General features: G+C 40.7%; 1 gene segment (V, D, J or C); it reads left to right on the top strand.

The window, feature by feature from the left end:
- The first annotated feature begins 1423 nt into the window (after window positions 1–1423).
- Window positions 1424–13276, top strand: LOC148135021 (Ig heavy chain C region, membrane-bound form-like). The segment is given in 5 exon segments: window positions 1424–1469; window positions 6910–7221; window positions 9175–9483; window positions 9938–10267; window positions 13098–13276. Coding segments are annotated over 5 exon segments (1176 nt in total).
- Window positions 13277–18130: the final 4854 nt, after the last annotated feature.

Here is an 18130-nt window from a genome sequence, read left to right as displayed (position 1 = left end):
GGGCATGACTGAAATGTGGTTACATGAAGGTCACGACTAGGGTATTAAATTTCCAAGGCTACTCAGTATTCAGACAAGAAGGAACAGCATGTGGAGTGTCTGTATTCGTTAAGGATTATGTCCAGGTTGTATTAAGAAATGATATTAGCACGTGGGACAAAACTAATGAATCATTCTGGTTTGAAATAAAACACATTGAAAGAAACCTATTGGTAGGAGCATTTCCAGCCCACAAACTACCCTTCCCTCCCCCGGCCACCCCCCCACCCCCCACGACAAATTACTTTCAAAGTAGGGAATAGCATGAACCTGGAAATAACGATGGTTTGAGACAAGAGCACAAGAGTGATTTTGGGAAAGTGAGCATGCAAATTGACTGGATTAGTCAATTTGGAAAGCGGAGCTATCAAATAACGATTCGTCGAATATATGATGGATTATTTCTTTGATTAACATGCAATGGAACCAACCAGAGAACTGGCTTTGGTATTACGTAATGAGGAAGGATTGATAAATCATATTGTAGTGCAGGATCATCTTAGAAAGAGGGACCACAACATGTTGGAGTTTCACATTCAGACGAATAGCGAAGACAGAGTCACATAGGAGAGGTTTAGTGTTGGACAATGATACTTTTACTGGCCTGAGGAATGGCTTGGCCTGAGTGGACATGTCAAAAAGATTAAAGTGCAAGACATTTGAAGAACAGTGGCAACTACTGTGGGAGATAGTCAAAACTCCTCAAATAAAGTGTAATCCTGAGTGGAAGAGGAATTGTAAAAAAGTGAAAAGCAATCAATGTCTTAACAAGGACGTCAACAATAACATGAAGGTTCATGTCTTGTGGTATTATCGCTGACTGCTAACCCAGATAATGTTCTGGGGACATGGCTTCAAATGCCGCCACGGCAGATGGTGGAATTTAAATTCAATATGAACCTGGAATTAAGAGTTGGAAACACCCATATGTTTCATGAATGTCCTTTAGGACTGGAAAACACCATCCTTATCTGGTCTGACCTACATGTGACTTCAAACTCACACAAATCTGGTTGACGCTTAACTGCTCTCTGGGCAATTAGAGACAGACAATGGCTGCTGTCTAACCAGCGACACGCTCATCCTTTAATGAATTAAAGAAAAATACTTTACTTGTCAGCAAATGGTTACTGAAAACATAATCAAAACGGCTATGAAGGAAATGAGATGAAAACATAAGAAATGATAAAGAACACTTCTCTGAGTAGTCAAAAAGTTTCAAAATGCTGAAAGCAAAGTTTGGCCTTTGAGAGGATGAAAATGGCGAGGTAATAATGGGAAACACAGAAATGGCAGAGGTAAATCAACACTTTCTGTTTTCATAGTGCAAGATAATTTCTTCCCAAAATTTAAAACAACTGCAAAGGATCATGATGGAAGTACGATGACGAGGAAGAAGCTATTAAATGCATTGATGGGATCAAAGGCAGGTCAGACCCTCGGTCTGCAGTATATCATATTAAAGGATGTAACAGCAGAGATAGTGAATGTGTTAATTAGGATATTCAAAAAATTCCTTGAATTCTGGAACGGTACTGATGTATTGGAAAATTAATAATGTAGTACTCGTTCCCAAAACAGGAGATAGGCAAAAATTCACAAACTGTCGACCAGTGAGTTTAACCTCTGTAGTGGGGAAGTTTCTTCAGTCAACCGTAAAGTATGAAATAACTAAACACTTGGAAAACAAAGATCAATTCACCAGTGTCAGCACAGTTTCATGATGGGCAGGTTGTGCTTGACAAACCTGCTGGAGCTCTTTGAGAATGTAACCAGCAAGGTGGATAATGGGGATACAGAAACTGCTGTACATCTGAACTTCAGAAGGCATTTGACAAGGTGCTGCTTAAGGGACTGATCTAGCCGGTTAGATCCAAGGAGTTAAGGGTAGAGTATTGAATTGGATAGAGGATTGACTGACTAACAGAAAGCAGAGCATCGTGATAAATGGTCTTTCCCTGGCGAACTGAAACTATTGAGGTGCTTCAGACCTGCCTATGCTCCCAAGCATTTCCATGGATTGCCTTGGATGTGTTTCGTGGGATAGGGGTTGTGAGTTCCGGGCATGAATGGGTGTATAGCAGGGTAGGTTTTGTCAATATGAGTGGAAATTTCGGTCTCGGCAGAGTAAGTGCAGTGGTTAGTCTGAAAGATGAGGTTTGGTGGTGAACTGCGTATCAGTTTGATAGTTATTAAAGTTAAAGATTACTTTTTCATTTCTCAAATCACATTTACGTAAATACTCAGCTGTAACACTCCAAAGTCTCTGAACCTTAATGGTCCTCCATTTTTCAGAGGCCTCCAGAATTCAGACAATTGTCAATTAGATGTTTTAACTTCCAGCCAATTGGCATGAGTTCAGCCGTGACAGCCATCCTCCCCATCCCAGTGCTCAGCTCCTGCCTGTGCTGCTGCTGCAGTGACCTTCCTCCCAGAGAGAACATTCTACCTTGCATTGATAAGTGAAGAAGGCTCACTGGACCTGATTTCCAAGTATGGGGACGGCAAACACGGCGGGACACAACTTTAAAGTGAGGGGAGATAGGTATAAGACAGATGTCAGAGGGAGCTTCTTTACTCAGAGTAGTAAGGGTATGCAACGGTTGTAGATTCGCCAAGTTTAAGTACATTTAAGTCGCCATTGGACAAACATATGGACGTACATGGGATAGTGTAGGTGGGATGGACTTCAGATTAGTATGACAGGGCAGGCCAACATCGAGGGCCGAAGGGTCTGTACTGCCCTGTAATGTTCTATGTTCTATGATTCACTCTGATTTCTGTCCGGGGGTACTGCCAGCTGTTGGGTATTTCCAGCAGCACAGCATCTAGTGGGGCAGCACGCTGGTTCCGTGGTTAGTGCTGCTGCCTCACAGTGCTCGGGACTCAGGTTCCATTCCAGCCTCGGGTGACTGTCTGTGTGGAGGTGGCACTTTCTCCCCATGTCTGTGTGCGTTTCCTCCCACAGTCCAAAGATGTGCAAGCTGGGGGAATTGCAAATGTTGTGTTCAGTGATCGGGAGGTTAGGTGCATTAGTCAGGGTTAACTGTAGCAAAATAGGGTAGGGGAATGGGTCTGCATGCGTTACTTTTCAGAGGGTGGGTGTGGACTTGTTGGGACAAATGGCCTGTTTGCATACACTGTAGAATTTCGATGAATCTGCATTTCCTTGGTTTGTATTTTGTGAAACTTCACTGCTCTTCACAGCAATCCAATGAAAGTGTCAGTTGATGAGATCTTCAAACAGTTACTGGGGTGGCATCAGGATGTTCTTCTTCCGAAATTATATGGCAATGGTCAAGGTCGAGGGCATGTTTCTAAAGAGGGAACCAATGATCATGATCAGATTGTAGGAATCAAAAATAAACTCTACTTATGCTGTAGACTCAGCGGGAGCATACTGGCATACGTTTACAGCTGAGGATACATTTGAGTAACTGATAAGGTCAAATTAATAGAAACTAACATTCTCAATTGGTCATTCTATTGTAGAGACACCATCTCCCCCCACGCTTTATGGCCTGGTCTCCTCCTGTCAGGAGCACAACACCGGTTCTGCAATCTTTGGTTGTTTGGCGATGGACTATTCCCCTGACGTCACCAAGGTAACCTGGAAGAAAGGAGGGGAGCTGATCACGACTGGATTGAAGACTTACCCATCAGTGAGAAACAAGAAGGGAACCTACACCTTGAGCAGCCAGTTAACCCTGCCCGAGTCAGCGGTACATTGACCCAGCAAAATCTACTGTGAGGTTCAACACAGCGGGTCACACAAGAGCAAAGAAATGCCATGTCCAGGTACGTGTTGTGGGAGCTGAGATAAACAGAGCATCTGGGATTAATATGAATAAGGCATTATTTAGGACCGTTTTCACAGAATCACCTTATACAGCACAGGGAAAAAGGCCCTTTGATCCAACCAGTTCATGCCTATCAATAACAGCCACCTAACTGTTCCAGTCTCATGTGCCAGCACATGATCCATTGCCTTGTGTGACTTGCCCTTGCAAGGATGCATCTCAATACTTCATACTTATTATGAGGGGCTCAGTCTCTACATGACTTATAGGTGCTTAGTTCCAGGCTAACAGCACCCTCTGTTTGATTTTGGTTTCCCCTGAGATCCACTTGGAAGCTCCAGGCCTTACCTTCACCCTGTGCCCCTGAGGCATTGATCTCTCCATCAAGGGGAAAGGTTTCATCCAGTTTACCCTGTCTATGCCTAAAATAATTCTAGACATCATGATAATCTTCTCCCTAATTCTCCTCTGCTCCAAGGAAAGCCCCTGTCTATCTAATCTAGTTTCATAACTAAAACCCTCCAACCCAGGCAAGATTCTGACAAATCTCATCAATACTGCCTCCAGTGTAGTCACATTCCTTCGATAACATGCACACAATGCTTCAGTGTGGCCTAACCAGTGTTCTATTAAGTTCCAGTATCATCTCCCTACTCTTCATTGTCAATGTCTAGGCTAATAAAAGCAAATATCCTCCCACTTTCTTAGCCTCTTTATCCAGACGACACAGTACTATAGGGGATCGGTGGGTACATGCACCAAAGATCCTCAGTCCTTTCCAGGGTTCCACCATTTAAAACGTCATACCTCACAGATTCTTCTGCCGAATTACATCACCTTACATTTATTTGGATTAATTTCCATTTGCAACTTCTCTTCACACACAATCCTCCTGCAATCTAAAGCCATTATGCTCATGAATTACCAACATAACAGTTTTCATTTCAGCTGTGAATTCACTGGTTAATCCTCCTAAATTTGAGTCTCAATCATTGGTATGTAAGAGAAATAGCAAGGAAATCAACATTAATCCCTACAGAACACCAGGAGACATAGATTTCCAGTCACGCAGACTCCCGATGACTATTATCCCCTGCTCCCACCACTCAGCCAGTTCTAGATCCAATCTGTCAAATTAACTCGGATTCCACTGGCTCTGATTATTGCTATCATCTGGACATCGAGTTATCTCTCTGAAAACTACTATCAAATTGTTACACATGACTTCCTCTCAATAAAACCATGCTGAAAATTGTTGATTTATCTTCCAAATGAAGACTAATTTCACTTCTCAATAGTTTCCCTACCTCTGAGACTAGCTTGACAGATCAATGTTTTCATTATTTATCCCTTCCTTTGTCCTGCATAACAGTGCAACGTTGGCTGATCTACACTCACTTGGCACAACTGCTGTGGCCAGCCAGGAATTCTAAATTATTGTCAGCAACCCAACTATTTCATCCTTTGCAACGCTCAACAGCTTGGTATACTTTTCATCTGCCCTAGAAATATAACCATTTTTCATTCAGCAAGACAACACAGAACATCACGGCATGTGTCCTGATTTCTGAAAGCACATCACGACACCCCTCCATGATTTCGGTCCCCACATTGTCCCTCTTACTAGTGAACACTGACACAACACATTCGTTTTGACCACAACCTAATCCTCCGGCTCCACTCCAATAACAACACTTAATGGGCATTACTGTTTCCCAAATAATTTTTTTATTATGAATGAGCCTGTAACTTTTAAAAATATTTTCCTTTATTTTGACTGCTATTATTTTCTCATGGTCCCTTTTGCTCTTCTAATTCCTTTTTCTTTCAAACTCCCCCTTGTACGTTCTGTACTCCATACTAATTTCTAATGTTTTGTGAGATTTCAGTCACGACCGGAAGCCTCCCTTGTTTCTCTTTATCTCACCCTCCATGCCCTTTGGTGTCCAGAGCCCGCTGCATTCTTGGTCCCACGCAGTGGCTTCGTGGGAAATGTCCTCCCTGTGATTTTCCTATCTCTTTCTTAAATGTGTCACACTGCTCTCACTCAGATTTAGCAATAAGTGTCAGCTTCCAGTCCACTCTGGTCAGTCAGGTCATTACCTCATCTTACTAAAATTGTCCTTCGCCTTTTCAGAACTTTGAGCCAATTTCTATTCCTTTGCAGTACAATCTGAAATCCAACTGATTTTACCCATTGATGTTTTACCCACTGGGTCGACTTCATTCCGTAAAGTTAAGTTCAGGTTCACCACTCTCTTGCAAGGTCTGGATTAAAATTCGCTGTATTAAACACATACTTTGTCAAAATATTCTCCTGGGGGCATTTTCAGAATTCTGCTCCCTCCAAATTTTTGACAAAATGAATATCCAAGCCTATGCTGAGGAAGTTAAAAACCTCTTTTCTCATTCCCCAATATAATTTACATTTCTCTGAAATTTGCCCATGTATTTGCACTTGGTCTTTTGGACCTATGGTAAGGTCTATCGTGCTCTCCCAGTAGTTATGTTTGCTGTATTTTGGTTTTGAAGTACTGTCCATTTGCATTTGTTCGAGGAGGTATCCATGATTTCATTTCTCTTTCCAGCCTAAAATACTCTTGTCAGAATTGCGACAGAAGCAACATTCTGTACCGCGCACCCCCGCCCCCATCATTTTCCATCTTTCCCTGTCTCGCCTGAAAGCACTAAATCCTGGAATATTGAGTAGCCACTCCTGCCCGGCTCTCAATATGTCTCCATGATACCATCATTTCTTCAGTTATGCCAATAATTCGTCTGCCTTGTTCATCACACTCTGTCATTAAAACGAATACCATCCAACGTTGCTATCTCCCTTCTGATGTTACTGGCCGATAGTTTCTATGCCTCCTTGACACCCTTGCTGTGTCCTCTAAGTTTGGCCTTTCACATTTGCCCTGCTTATCTTTCTGTGTGGATCCCAGCTTCTCCAGCACTCTGCACAACTATGATTCCTGTATCCATTAACCACAAGAAACCTTGATATATGAGAACTGATTGTATTTGTTATGAAATTCGTCAGATAATTTATGCGATGTGTTTCCTAAAGGTCCAGATCCTCTCCCACCAACCCTTCTCCGAACTGTGAGCTCCAGTGAAGAAATCGCAAGCAGCAAGTTTGCAACCGTCGTCTGTTCAATCATCGAGTTCCATCCGAAGTCAATCTCCGTGAGTTGGTTGAAAAATGGCCGACCCTTGGATTCTGGCTTCTTCACGTCTCCCGTGTGTGAGGCGAACGGGAACTTCTCGATGACGAGTCGGCTGATGGTCCCTTCTGGTGAATGGTTCAACAGTGCGGTCTATACCTGCCAGGTCACTCATGGAGAGAACACTCAAAGTAAAAACATCACCGCACTCCAGGGTAAGAGCTACAAATCACTCTGAACTCTGATGTGAATCAAACACACTAATTTATCAGGTATAGTAAACAGCACAGTGCAGCTTCTCATTTCCCAACATGCCACGTATCTCATTTCAGTTTGAGTGTTACATTAGCATTGCTCATAATTCAACCTTTTTGGCACGTCAGAAAAGCATGTTTCCTCTCTGTTGAAGATAGATATATAGACAGTGAGCTTTGTTAAATAGTTTGTTGCCTCACCATGCTGGGAGAGGCATTCAGAGTGCTGAATCCTTGTCTAATAGCCGCTTCAAGGATAAGTTTGGGGGTGGAGGGGGAGTTTGGATAGATATCTGAATGAAACATAGAAAATACTGAGAGACTGAGGTTGAGTGAAGACGGAATAGATGTTTTGACTGGTAGGCGAGACGAGGACCCAAGGGCACAGTCTCAGGGTCAAAGGGGCACCGTTTAGAACTGAGATGGGTAGGAATTCCTTCAGGCAGAGGGTGATGAGTCTGTGGAACATGTTGCTGCAGAGGGCTGTGGAGGCTAGGCCATTGTGTGTACTCAAGCCAGAGATAGATCGGCTCTTGTTTAGTACGGGGAGAAGGCAGGAGAATGGCTTTTGCCCGAAACGTCAATTTTCCTGCTCGTCGGATGCTGCCTGACCTGCTGTGCTTTTCCAGCATCATTCTGATCTCAACTCTGGATTGGCCGAACAACCTTATTCTGATCCTCTATCTTCTGATGTTGGGGTCTCAAAATGACGTGGTTAAAATATGCAGTGACCCTTACTTGAAAATGAATCAAAGTGCGTTCAATGCTTCATTCCCTGCTCAGGAATGACCTGTTGGCCATGGACATTGTACGACATCGATTTTTATCTGGTACTGAGCTCTTTAACTTCATTTATGGGATCAGACCACAGACCAAGTGGCTATCACATTTGATGAACTGGGATAAATGTGATCTCACTGAGCTTCTTTAAGATGCTCTCTGTAATTATGTAGGATGCGGCAAGGGAATAAATTCTGGTAAGAATGCTACAATAGGGATGAATGAACTAGGAACTCAAGACAGGCTGATTTAGCCTGGTTTTGGGTGGCGATGTTTACACAGTGAGTAGGGGATATCTATAAAATTAGTGCACATTTCCATCGCGTTTGTAGATTAATTTAAGACGCTTTTGTTTTTTTTTTTCTCCCCTGCTCTATGAAGAAATTAAAAAACGCAGCTTGGTAAATAAAGTGAAAGTACAGACGAGGTCTGAATTAACTGAATGGAGGGAAAGACTTAAGGAGATGGGGGTCCTTCTCGATATCCAATGCTGTACTCAATGTCTTGTTTTCAGATCTACTCCAAACTCAGCTCACGAGGAACAATGACATAAATTAGAGAATGACATCACACCAATAACGCAAAGTATTTTTAATCATGTTAAATATAATGAACAGAATTTCCATGGCTGTTCACCGCTCCTGTAACACTTTAGAACTCTGCAAAGAAAATAATAATTATTTATTATAATCTGTCCAAAATTTGGGATGTGATTTGGCAGTCAGTGTGACCAGCAGCACTTGTACCTAAAGGTTATGAACATGGAAATGAACTCATTATATTCAGATTACTCTTGTCACAAGTATCAATAGATGGTCTTAAGTGAGAGACAAACTCTGAAAGAAAGGTCATTCCATGGGTTACATGATGGTATCTTCGATGATTTTACTTTTTTCACAGGTTTCACTTGTTACAAAGCCAGTGTTCCTTAGGAATAATTACACAGGGTATGTTATAGGTAATCACAAATGTTTCACAGATCAAAATACATCAACAATGGTAAGCATCGTTTCAGCAATAGTTGGAGTTGCCATTTTGAAGGTGGTGTCTTCACCCTGTGAAGAAGTAATCTGAAGATTGGCTGTTTGTATCATAAAAAGGCATTTTTCATTGACTTTGATTTTTGTTTCATAGAAGATACCGAGTGCCACCCTAACACCGTTAAAATCCTCCCACCGCCAGTAGAACAAGTCTTACTGGAGGCGACGGTGACGTTAACCTGCGTTGTGTCCAATCTTCCTTCTGGAGTCAACGTGACCTGGAAACAAGAAAATAAGCCTCTGAAATCAGAGATTGCTGAGCAGCCTGGACAGAATCCCGACAGCGTGATCAGCAAATTAGACATTTCTACTGAAGCCTGGCTGAGTGGTGTTACTTTTGAATGTGTGGTGTACCATCAGAATCTACCGACTCCGCTGAGAGACTCCATCCACAAGGAGAAAGGTGAGCCGTGAGATTAAAGCACAAAGGATCCCATGTGTAATCCAGATCCAGTTACATCAATGGCAGGCTTTGATTGGTAATGAACAAACACCATTGGGGGCATTAATGATGCATCTGAAGGCAGGATAGCTTCGTAGCTGATTCAGAAAAAGATGGACCAAAGGATATTGTATTCTGATTAAGTCAGATATAGTGGGAAGAAGCCTGGGTTGTGATGTCACTATCAGCAATGACAGTTGGACAGAATGCCCTTGTTGTGGGCTGGAAAATTGGAGGCAACTTTCACATTAAACTTTCCTTTTTTAACTGAACATAATGTGTACCATACTGCTCCTTTAGAAAACGAAAGTGAATAAATCCCAAATTAAAAATGGCTTACCTAAATATTTAGTGAAATTGTGATATTGGTTCAGGATGTTTTGGTTGATTTATATTTGTCTCAAATATTCTGCAGTGATTAATCCGCTGGAGCCATCAGTGTCGGTTCTCCTGCCACCAACAGAAGAAATCTCCGCTCAGAGGTTTCTCTCCCTCACGTGTTTGGTGAGAGGTTTCTCCCCCCGAGAGATCTTCGTCAAGTGGACAAACAATGACAAGCCGGTGAATCCCAGTAACTACAAGAACACCGAGGTGATGGCGGAGAGCGACAACACTTCCTTCTTCATCTACAGCCTGTTATCCATTACAGCAGAGGAGTGGGCCAGCGGTGCTTCTTACTCCTGTGTGGTGGGACATGAAGCGATTCCATTGAAGATCATCAACAGAACAGTCGATAAATCCAGCGGTAAACCGAGTTTTGTAAACATTTCACTTGCACTGATGGACACTGTTAATTCATGTCAGTAAAAAATCTCAAAGTTGCATTTAATAATTCAACAGAAATAATAAAGTTTTTTTTTCCTCCCGTCGTGAGTTAAATACTGAATTAGTTATTTCTCACTCTGACTTACAGTGCATCTGTGTAGTTAAAGTGGATTATTAACAGGTCTAGGACGAGTGTCTTGTGCAGTTAATGTTCTCTGCTCAGATACACCCTGGGTCAGAGACAGAGTAAAGCTCATTCATTGCAGGATTCCACCAAGTACCTTATTCATCCGAAATGCCTCTGTGACAAAATCTGACAATGTCCATTTTATGTCAAGGGTAGGGCACGAGTTTTGAACTTTGTGTTTTTGATTCCCCCCATTTGACATTCTTACAAAATTCATGTCAGTTTTAAACTGCCAAATTGCACCAATTGGAAATGTAAATTTAAGACACTTTAAAATTAAATTTGATTGGAACATACCAATCATAAAGAGTGCAGAACAGTTTGAATGTAACCTCTGTTTCTGGGGAACTGCCAGGGATTTTGCGCCAGCGTATGAGTTGACAGAATTTAGCTTCACTTTCACACCAAAGAGAATCAACAGATAAGTTGTTGTGGAGCAGAGGGGAGGGGAACGATGAATGGTCTGTCCTCTTGCTCGCTGTGCAGAGTTTTCATGGTAGATGTCCTCTGTAATGTAACCCAGTTGATAACAGGGACAGTCAGCTTCTTGCTTACTGTCTAAAGATTTAAAATGTCCATGCAAACAATACCTTTGAAGCATGTTAGACACGCTTGGCTCTGTTAAGAAATGATTAACATTGATTCCCATAATCCAAAACTGGTGTTTGCATCGTCCCAGTTTGAATTCCATAGTTTTGTCTCAGTTTTCTGGAGCACATGGGATCAATTCTGGTATTCGAATACCTGATATCATTTTGTTTCACATACAGAACACAAGTAGACATTTTCTAATAAACATATTCAGAAATGTTATCTCTGGGGCAGTTGGGATTTGAACTCACGCCTTTTCTCTCAGAGACAGAAGTTCTATCACTGCAACAGAAGAGTTGCTCATAAAACGCTTATCTCTGCAAGACGATGGGAAATGTTTCCTGTAACACCAATGTCAAATCTAATTATGGGTAATGCATTAAAATTAGAACAATAAATTAGAATAATAAAAATTGCAGTCTGGTATCAGAACAGATACAGAGAGATGATCGCAAATACACACGTAATGACACATATACGGGGCTCTCGCCGAAAGACACATATTTATGTGCACACTCAAATGTGCATATAGATAAGATGTCACACACGCATACTCGCACAGAGCCACACATACAAGTGGTACTTGAACACTCACCGAAGCTCATACAAAAACTCACATACATCAAAAGAAAATCATTTGCACAAATGAACAGGAGTACTCACATATAACCATGAGAAACATCGACACACGGTAACACACAAATGGGCATGAATACATATACATTCATACAGCACAATGCATACAGACATACACACATGAATACACAGATACAAATTCCGAAAAATGTCCTCCCACATGTCAACTCACACAGGCACGTAAGTGCACAGAGATAAACATTAATATCATTATTTTCCCATTTTCAGAATCACAAACATACGATGACAGAGGCAGCTTAATTAGTTATTTTTAAACCACATTGATCAGCATGTATACAATATCACACGCACACACAAATTCATAGTCTTACATGCAGACACACAAGTGCATAGATGAACAAATAGAGGGGTGTTTATTAAATAAGGATAATGGGCACAAGGATCAGCAAGCATCCACAAACAATAGCACAAACAAGCTTATCAGGAGATGGTTTGGGAAAGATTGCCACACAAGCAAACATCATCATCTAAATATAAACATCCATCAAAACATAACATTGCATGCTAACATTCATTAAGCATAAACATGAAAATAACCCAGTGTAGGTAGGATCTGAAACAGACACATAAGCACACGTTTTAGATAGCACTAATGAAAAGTGAACACTCACAAAGACATTACAAGAGAAGCATAGGTAGCAACAAGTGGCATATTAGCATGATGATGCTAACACACTGTGAAAAGACAAAAAATTAGGTGCACAAACACATGAGCACACCAGCAGTAAAGGAACAGGAATATGTTTATTGATTCACAGACTCCAACATGGGCAAGAGTGAAGTAAGAGACTCTTATAACCACATACACAAACATTAAAGGAAAACCAAACACACCAAGCAGTAGATCAAATAAATTAAGGGACACACGTACAAAAGCATATTCCTAAATATACAGATCCTTCAAACAAAAATATGAAGCAATGTCCTGACTGTGATGTCACTTATAATCATGATTTGCCAAGCAATTGGTCACCAATACAAAAGATGAGAATCACATTTGAACTTTTATTCAGTGCTGGCCACAATTTTCAACTAAAGTGCTGTCACAGCCTATATTTAAAATATAATGATATAATTAAAATCATCATTCGTAATAAGCATTCCTCAAATAATAATATCCTTAAATAATAGATGAAAAGAAAAATAATTTAAAACGTTCTGACATGGACAATGAAGAAAGAACATGTGCAGTTAGTATTTGTAATTTCTTGCTGAGTCAATAATGCACTAATAGAACCAGATAAGAGTCACACTTGAGAAATACCTGACTGCTTTATGAAGATGTAATGGTCTCCAATTACATGACTTGGATGCAGATAGATCGATCTGGATCAATAAACAATCTAAATGCGTTCTCTCGGCTTTATATTCATAGATTCAATAGATCGCACTTGGATTGAAGACTATGAGGATGATAACAGCAACATCTGGACAACTGCTTCCACGTTCATCACCTTGTTCTTCCTGAGTATTTTCTACAGCGCTGCCGTCACTCTGGTGAAGGTGAGAATAATCACATCTTTCTCACGCCAAGCAGCCCAATATGTTTTGTGAAATCTCGAAGTGTGACATTGAATAAACATTTAATCTGCAAGTCCCTGATCATAAACATCTGCGTCATTGCTTTCTCTCTCTTTTCCAGGTTAGGTGAATGAGTTGTGGACCCCTTTGATTTTCCTGATCTGCTTATCAAGGTCTCCGAATTCCCAATCTCCAATCTGTCCTGTTGCTGACTCTAACAGTGAGATTACTTCAGTTTATCAGCGTGTAACTGAGACAATTATTGATGGATTTTCCTTTTTACTTTGATATCTTTGAGATGGTTGTGGTTGGAAGAATTTGTAGCTTCCCAGTTGTTTGAAGCCCGTTTGTTTTGTTTTTCTTTGTTCCTTACTCAGAATGGTTGCCTACCCTTTCTGATGAGCCTTTGTATTCCCTTTCTTGTGACTGTTACTAATGTACAGAAAATTCCCAGCTCACAGCGCATGTGTTCTCGTCTCAATGTGGCATCCAGCCATTATATTCACTTCTGTTAGCTTTTAAATAAACCTTTTGGATAAAAATGCTTTCTGAAATGGTTAATAAATCTCGAATGAATATGCACTAATCTTGAGTTTGCTTAATTCTTTCTTCAAGGCCAGTCAGTAATAATACATTTACCCACATCCTACTCCTTTCCCAGCCAAATACTTTCACTTGTTCTGTTTGGTTGTATTTTATCCAGTCATTTAGTTTAATGCTGCGCTACCATGCAGCCCACTGATTTAAATACATCTTTCACACGATATGCCTGATGGAACACTCCAGAGGCAGAATGATGAGAGAACATTTCCGCTTATGCACCAAGGGTCACGGCCTCGGGTCACCTCATGATAATTTTATAGGTTCCACCAGAAGCCGAAAAAAGGCAGACAACGGAGTTTGAAAGTTTACTCTACACTGTCTAAACTAAAAGTACTCCCAATGTCAGGGCAGCCTGGGTTAGTAATGCAGAAATCGCCACCTAAAGCGCCCAACGAAACATTCATCAGCCAAAAATGTCAACGTTCAGTCAGGTATTCAGACACAACACGTGCACAATCCAAGGGCGGATTCTCAGAACTGGAGTTTTTCTCACACATAAATCTCATGGAGCGCAATTCCTGGGATCTACTTGACACACCATACCTGTCAAATCCCAGGGAATGAGACTGAGATCTGTCTGATACAGGGATATTACTGAACAGCAACCCTCAAAAATAATAAATCAGAGGGCGCTGTGATCAGGCAAGGCACAGCTCATGAGTACTTGAAATATTCAGCTATTGAGATCTATATGACGCAAGACGGAATTGAGAACCAATCACAGCAACTGGTCACAGAGTCTGGAAACTATCAGCAGAGGGGAACATTCTCAATTTCTCAGAGTTGGTGAGGTGTATCATCCCGGGAATAGTATTGTGAATCAGTCACGCACCCAATCTCATAACTTTGCATTTTTTTCAAAAACATGGCACCTAAAACTAGATGCACCATTCCAGGTGAGACAAGAGACTTTTTATTTCAGTTTAACATAATTGCTTTGTGTTTGTTCTCTACAGCGTAGGGTGATGAAGTAGGGTTTATTTGCTCTTCTGTCCATGTATCATGGTACATTCCCTGATTTGTGCACATACACACGGGGGATCCTCTGCTCCTGCACCCCTTTGGGTTTACCCCCTTACTATTGTATGTTCCCCTGAGTTCATCACAATACAAAGAAGCAGGTCACACCTCCCTGAGACTGAGATCTATCTGACACAACGATATTAACGAATAACAATCCTCAACAATTATAAATCACAGGTTGATTTCGATCAGGGAAGGCAGAGATTAGAAATTCTGGAAACCCTGCTGCTTTCCATGTCCTTTCCCACAAGCCGTCTGACAAGCTTTGAAGCTCTTAGCTGTTCTTCCAATATCCTAACATTTTATTTTAAATTGCGATTAATATTTTTCTGTAATTTTGTATTATAGACCAAAGCACAGGTTGAACCAACAAAGAGTCCAAACACTGAATGGAGTTCGTTTTTTAAAATTCTTGTTTCTATCCAGAATTTTCCTTCCATACAATGTCACCTTTTATTTCCCATCACCCAAGTCACCCATAGTATCTTTATTTTCAGCTACTAACCAACACCAGTAAATTGAATAATTTCTGTTCAAAGTCCCTCCCATCATCAAAGGTACGGCAGAAGTAGGAAGAGCTAGAAGGAGATTGGAGTCAATTTTTCTTGTGGTGAAACGTTACTACTGTTCTAACACAAGGTATTTCTGAGGGATGGTCTCGTGAAGCTATGTGGATGGAACTCAGAAATAAGAAAAGCATGATTATTTTGATGCGATTGTAATAGTCCCCCCAGTAGTCAGAGTGAAATTGTGTAGAAAATATGTCGAAAGATCTTATTTATACGTGAGAATAATAGGATTGGAATAATAGCAAATTTTAACTTTCCAAACATAAAGTGGGACAGCCATGGTCTTAAGTGCTTGGATGGTGAGGAATTTGGTAAGTGCTAAAGTCAATTTTCTTCATTAATATGCAGATGTAACTATCACAGAAGGAGCAAACCTGACCTACTCTTGTGATAAAGGCAGGGCAAGTGACTGAATTATTAGAAGGGGAGCTTTTTGGGGCCGGGGTCATAATTCGATTAGTTGTAAAATATTTATGGAAAGGATTGGCATTATATATAAGTTAAAGTTCTTAATTGGACGAAGGCAAATTTTGATAGTATGAGACAAAAACTTTCAAGGGTTGATTGGAGTAGACAGTTTGCAGCTCATGGGACGGCCGGCAAGAGTGAGGCTTTCAGAAGTGAGATAACGAGAGTTCGGCGGCGTGATGTTCCTGTTACTGTGAAGATAAGGCTGGTAAGAGGAGGGAACACTGGAGGAATAAAGATATTGAGGCTCTGAATCAGATTAAGAATGAATCGTATATTAGATATAGAGAAATGAGATCAAGTGAATCCCGAAGAGTACAAGAGGTGCAGGGACATTGTAAAGAGGGAAATGAGGAGGGCAAGAAAGGAAAATGAGATAACCTTGGGAGATAATGTTAAAGATAATCCAAAGAGATTCGACTAGTACATTAGGAGCAAAGGGGTAGATCATAGTGTCATAGAGATGTACAACTTGGAAAGAGATCTTTCAGTCTCACTTGCCCATGCTGACCAGATATCCTAAACCAATCTAGTCTCATTTGCCAGTACTTGGCCCATATCCCTCGAAACCCTCCTATTCGTCTGCACACTCAGATGCCTTTTAAATGTTGAAATTGCACCAGCCTCCACTGCTTCCTGTGGCAGTTCATTCCATACACACCATCCCCTGCATGAAAAAGTTACTCCTTAGGTACTTTCAACTTTTTCCCCTCTCACTCTAAACCTATACTCACGAGGTTTAATGAGACTCCACCCATCCCAGGGAAAAATACCTTGTCTATTCACTGTATCAATGCCTCTGATGATTTTATAAACCTTTATAAAGTCACCCCTCAGCCTCCAACGCTCCAGGGAAATCAGCCCCAGATCATTCAGCCTCTCCCTATATAACTCTACATGGCTGTGAATATGTATAAGCCTAGAGGGATGGTTTCATAAATCATGTTACATTTTATATAAACGCTGTTTTTTTTATTATCATTTAGTTTAAAATGGAGGTTGGGTGCCTTTTCAATTTCATACCTGTAGCACAGAAAGACCTGGGGAATAAACTGCAACAAAAAGAAATGGACAAAAAGTGATTGCACTACGGATAATCTCACCATATCATTCGTGTAAAAAATAATTCCCTGTTTTGACCTTGAAGTTAATAGAGTCTATTAGTTAGTCCTGTGTGTGTAATAATTTTCATCTATCTGTCATTCGACATTAAGTTGTTATAGTTACCGTGTGGATTACTGCACCTCTCTAAAAATTCAAAACAAAATAAAGTAAAACTGCAAATTAATATTGTATCTAATTACGAGAAAAAAAGTAGCAATTCAATGACACCAAATTGGAAAGGAATGTTGAAATGCAGCCAATTCTGAGGACTACAAGAAGTTGCAAGAGATCATTAATTAATTTACGGATTGTTCAAATAATTAGCAAATGAAGATCCACACAGATAAACGTAAGGTGTTACATCTTGGTCGGAATAATGTGCAGGTCATTTATTCAAAGATGCACGTCTAAGTGAGGGAGACAAACAAAGGGATTTCAGACAATTACATCAGTCACTAACAATTTCACTACAGGTTCCAAAGGCCATAAAAATGCAAACACGGCTCTAAGCTTTATCTCTAAAGGGATAGATTTGAAAGTAGGGTCACTATAGAAATTTAGTTGACTATAATTAAGAGGATTGCCTGCAGTTCGAGTTGACATATTATAGAATGTATGAGAGAGAGTAAAGAGAAGATTTATAAGAATGCTACACAAGTTTCTGGCTGTGTATATCAAGGAAGAATTGTTGCGCTGTTCACTTCTCGCTTGTAAAGAAGGCTGACAGTTCTAAAATAATGAAAGGTTTTGAAAAGAGAAAACATTTCACTACGGGGTAGAACATAACTAGAGGCTGTCAATACAAGATGGTACCTCAAGAACTCCAAAAGGGAACTCAGAAGAAACCTCTTCACTGAAAGAATGATGAGAACGGGGAATATGTGACCAGTCGGAATAGTAGAAATCAATTGTTTAGATGTATTTCAAGGCGAGCACTTTGAAGGGATGGGAATAGAGAATTACAATGGGCGATTTAGATGAGGAAAGATGTGAAACATCTTGAGTGGAACATAAGCGCTGGCATGAACTGATTGTGCCAAATGGTCTGTTTTTCCTCTGTACTCCTATGTAGAAAATCACCATTGTATGAAACAAAAAGTGTATTAAGAACATCGAGAAG

This window comes from Chiloscyllium plagiosum, unplaced genomic scaffold (genome assembly GCF_037043375.1).
Source record: "Chiloscyllium plagiosum isolate Xiang-an unplaced genomic scaffold, Cpla_swu_hap1 HiC_scaffold_51, whole genome shotgun sequence".
Taxonomy (NCBI): domain Eukaryota; kingdom Metazoa; phylum Chordata; class Chondrichthyes; order Orectolobiformes; family Hemiscylliidae; genus Chiloscyllium; species Chiloscyllium plagiosum.
The sequence above is the reverse complement of the archived record's forward strand: the minus strand, read 5'-3'. Positions and strand labels throughout refer to the sequence as shown.